At 50.5% G+C, this 4,453-nt stretch overlaps 1 protein-coding gene across 1 annotated transcript; it reads left to right on the top strand.

Moving 5' to 3' along the window:
* Positions 1-1,181: 1,181 nt before the first annotated feature.
* On the top strand, positions 1,182-4,153 carry LOC144166379 (uncharacterized). The gene has a single exon (XM_077695895.1). The coding sequence runs from the start codon at positions 1,324-1,326 to the stop codon at positions 2,368-2,370; it is 1,047 nt and encodes a 348-aa protein (XP_077552021.1). The 5' UTR covers positions 1,182-1,323; the 3' UTR covers positions 2,371-4,153.
* Positions 4,154-4,453: the final 300 nt, after the last annotated feature.

The following is a 4,453-nucleotide window of genomic DNA, read 5'->3' as shown; positions in this document are numbered from 1 at the left end:
CGAGTCAATCTTAAGTACTTGGAAGTAAAGTTTGACATCAACCTAAATGCAGCCATACGGGGACAGGGTTAAGCTATACAGCTTCCTCCGTAACTTTGCAGTTGAAAAAAGATTCGTAGAATTTTTCTTCTACTGCTAAGCTTCCCAGGAAGCTGTATAGCCCTCATTTGTAGACGTATGGCTTCATTAAGGTGGATGTCAAAGTTTCATTCGCCGAAACCTACTTCAGCTTGGCGATTTCCCCTAAATCTGGCCGATAAACTGAAGTACTATCGGTAATTTTCGCCCCTCGCTTTCTATTTCGCCGGCGGCGCCCTATCTCAATTATATTTGCTTTCCGGAAATGTTCCAGGGTGTTTTTATTAAAATGTGCCTATAAGTTTTCAGAATACCAGAAGATAAAAAAAATGACTGTGAGAATTGCTCCGTTATGGACATTAATGACTGATAAGGCAGGTATAATAGGAAATCTGGATGTTATCTAAATGCTTAAGATAAAAGTGGCATCTGCACTAGAAGACAGCACAGTTGGTTTAGGCTGCAAATCACGGTCATTACACTTTTTTTTATTTCGCAGTTTTTTGTGAACCCGATGAGCGATGTAATATTCAAATATAAAATACCACTTTGTGATCAGAAATGAATACCGTCGTTTCACAACAAGTAAACAAGTGATGGAGACAGTGCATCTCAAATTAGTAGAAAGAAGCGCAGAGTTTGCTTGGGTTTTGGTGTACTGAGACCGATGGTACACTTGTTAACAGAGCATGAATCGACAAGAGAAAAGAAGTTGCGGAAGATAAAACTCCGGGAAATAAAAACGACGAAAAATTGATGGAAAGAAATATAATCGGTTTCCGCGAGGTATGAGCCTTTGGATTTCACAGCTGAAGTCTTCGTCTTGCCTCTAATATAGACACTCAGTTTGGTAGTAGCGAGTTTTCGAAAAGCGCACCGAGCCCTAAGCGATCAATTGGCGTATGCTGTTCCTTTATGTCATCCGTAGCATAGGTGGAGAGTTTCCTTTTTCCAGGGCGGGTACTTGCAACCCATGGTTGTCGTGTTATCTGTTATCTCTGTTGCGTCTGCGCACCAGGGTGCGCGGGCCGAGGTGACGTCACTGGCTGGATTGTATAATTGTATAAAACGCGGCTGTGAAATAAACACGGGGCTTTTTTCTTGTTTGCGGCTACATCGGAGTGGCGTCAGTCTTTTGCTCGCATCACCGCTCCCAAAGGAGCGGACGCGACATGGTGTCAGAAGTGGGATGAGCCTCCTCTCCCTCGGTGGCATTGCGGCATTCACCCTGCACTCGTTCGTACGATGACGGACCAGAAAGCGGCAGCCAGCCCACCAGCGGCCGCCCTGCCACCGCCTGCGCCGTTCAACTTCGACAGGACTTCCGAGTGGCCAGAATGGATTACGTCCTTCGACGACTACCGCTACGCATCGGGGCTCAACGACAGAACGGAGGAAGCCCAGGTGAGGACGCTGTTGTACACCATGGGCAGGCAGGCCAGGAAAATTTTTCAAACGTTCGGCCTGACGGAGGAAGAGTCCCGAAGCTACGCGGTGCTGAAGACAAAGTTTGACGCTCATTTCGTGGCCGCCAAGAACATAGTCTACGAAAGCGCTAATTTTCATCGCCGGAAGCAAGAGACCGGAGAAAGCGTGGACAAGTTTGTGACAGCCCTGCATGAGCTAGCCGACCGCTGCGAATTTTCAGAGTTCCGGGAGCGCATGATCAGGGACAGATTTTTCGTAGGCCTCCGAGACGCACAGCTGTCAGAAGCTCTCCAGATGGATGCCACTCTTACGCTAGCGACCGCTCTAGCGAAGGCCAGACTCAAGGAAACAGTCCACCGACAGCAACTGGAACTTCGGGCCGACAGCAACGAGGCAACGACTGGAGAACTGGGCACCATTCAACGGACACCGAGCGAGCCGTTCATCAACCGGGAGGGGCGCACCACCGAACAGCAACGACAGTCGCTGCAGCCATGGTCACGAGAAAACCGCCGACTACCAGGGTGCCGGTTCTGTGGACGTGAGAATCATGCGAGAACCCGGTGCCCCGCACGGTTATCACGGTGCCACCTTTGTGGAACCAAAGAACAATTCGCCGTGGTCTGCCAGAAGTCCAAGGAAAACAACCAGGTGGGCGTGTCTGTGCTAGAAGGCGAAGGACAAAATTTTTTTCTCGGGACACTCGGCAGCTGTAATGCCAGATACGGGAAGTGTGTATTAACAATGTACGCGTATGTGCAAAAATGGATTCGGGAGCCGAGGTCACTGTCGTTCCGCCCGATTCCCCGGTGTTCCGCCTCGCATAGACAAATCACAAGCTGTGTTGAGAAGCACCGCAGATGAGCGCCTTGATGTTAAGGGTTCCTTTCCTGCTGAGATAGTTTGGAAAGGCAAAACCGCGCGACAAACAGTGTACGTTGTTGAGTCACTGCAGTGTGTTTTGCTAGGGCTCCCAGCAATTGAAGCCCTCGGTGTGGTCAAATGTGTTGATGCTGTTGATGATAAACAGTACGAGCACTTGTATCCGCAGCTCTTTCGTGGCCTGGGCACGATGCCCGGCGAATACACCATTCGCATGAAGGAGGGCGCGGTTCCCTTCGCAATTTTTACACCTCGACGAATACCCATTCCGTTAAAGGACCCTATCAAACTAGAGTTGGACAAAATGGTCGAAAGTGAGGTCATTCGGAAGGTTGACGGTCCGACTAAATGGTGTGCAGGAATAGTGCCAGTAGTAAAACCATCCGGGGAAGTACGAATATGCGTGGACCTAACCCAGCTGAACAAGAGCGTCCTACGTGAACAGTTTGTGTTGCCAACTATAGACGACGCCCTTGGGCAATTGGCTGGGGCCATATACTTTTCGAAATTGGATGCCAATTCCGGGTTCCACCAGGTTAAGTTGGCAAAAGAAAGCCAGGAGCTGACAACTTTTATCACTCTGTTGGGGAGGTACTGCTTCCAGCGACTGCCGTTCGGTATCAGCTCGGCTCCGGAATACTTCCAAAAGCAAATGGCTGAAATCTTGGAGGGCCTCCCAGGGGTGGTGAACCTAATGGATGACATTTTGGTTTACGGATCAACGGAACAGGAACACGACGAACGGCTGCACGCAGTAGTCGAAAGGCTCGTAAAAGCTGGCGTGACACTTAATCGGGCAAAGTGTTCTTTTTGTGTCACACGGGTAGCGTTTTTAGGATACGTGGTCGATTCTTCAGGAATCAGGCCAGATCCCAAAAAAGTTCACGCCATAAACGAGATGACTACGCCAAAAAGTGTTGCGGATGTACGCAGGTTTTTGGGCATGATAAACTATCTGGCAAGGTTTGTGAGCAATCTTGCTGACGTATCAGCACCGCTCCGCAGTCTGCTCTTGAAAGACAGAGAGTGGCATTGGGGCCCGCCTCGGCAAAGAGCATTCGAGGCTCTAAAAGCATTGATCACCTCGGCGCAATGCGTCGCGAAATTCGACCCCAAGCTGCGCACCATTGTGTCGGCCGACGCATCGTCAGTAGGTCTCGGCTGTGTGCTGATGCAAGTGCAGCCGGACGGCGAAAGGCGGCCCGTTGCGTATCACTCTCGGTCATTAACACCAACGGAGCAACGATACGCGCAAATAGAAAAGGAAGCGCTGGCGCTGACGTGGGCGGCAGAAAGGCTCGAGTGTTTTTTGATAGGGCTGGAATTTCAATTTGAGACAGACCACAAACCGCTTGTATCGCTGCTGGGGCAGTCGCCGATTGATGTGCTGCCCCCCAGAATACAAAGGTTCCCATTAAGGCTCATGCGATTTTGCTTTTCGGTATCTTATGTCCCAGGAAAGCAGATTGGTACCGCCGACGCTCTTTCCCGGGCACCGTGCAAGGAAGCTGGTTTAGCGATGGGAGAGCTAGGTTGCAGCGAAGTGTCGAGCCACGTAGAAGGCTGTATTGGCGAACTCAAATTTTCAGCACACTGGGACAATATGAAGAGGGCGCAAGAAAAAGATGAGACTTGCAAACAACTTCGCTGGTATTGTAGGGCAGGCTGGCCCCGTTGCGCAAAAGTAAGCAGTTGGCTGAGTCCTTACTGGTCGCAAAGAGCAAACCTCACGATATGTGGCGGTGTTCTTCTGCATGGGTCTCGTTTGGTGGTGCCTCGGAGTCTAAGGAGCGAAGTTCTCCGTTCATTGCATGAGGGACACCAGGGCATTGTGAAATGTCGCGCAAGGGCTCGGGAATCGGTGTGGTGGCCAGGTCTCAGCGCCGAGCTGGCAGCTTTGCTTAATAGTTGTCAGGACTGCGCGACGCTGCGCGTTCAAAAAGCCGAACCGATGATGCAATCAGAGTCTCCCAGCTTGCCTTGGCTAAAGCTAGGAGCTGATCTTTTCCACTTGCGCGGAAGAGACTACCTTGTGGTCGTAGACTATTTTTCTCGTTATCCGGAG

The sequence above is a fragment of the Haemaphysalis longicornis genome, unplaced genomic scaffold, assembly GCF_048455015.1.
Source record: "Haemaphysalis longicornis isolate Haplotype H1 unplaced genomic scaffold, Haemaphysalis longicornis Haplotype H1 scaffold_17, whole genome shotgun sequence".
NCBI lineage: Eukaryota > Metazoa > Arthropoda > Arachnida > Ixodida > Ixodidae > Haemaphysalis > Haemaphysalis longicornis.
This window is presented reverse-complemented; position numbering and strand designations above follow the sequence as displayed.

What these genes read in the sequence shown, in the direction of transcription:
- LOC144166379 (XM_077695895.1), top strand. Translation starts at nt 1,324, where the DNA reads ATGACGGACCAGAAAGCGGCAGCCAGCCCACCAGCGGCCGCCCTGCCA.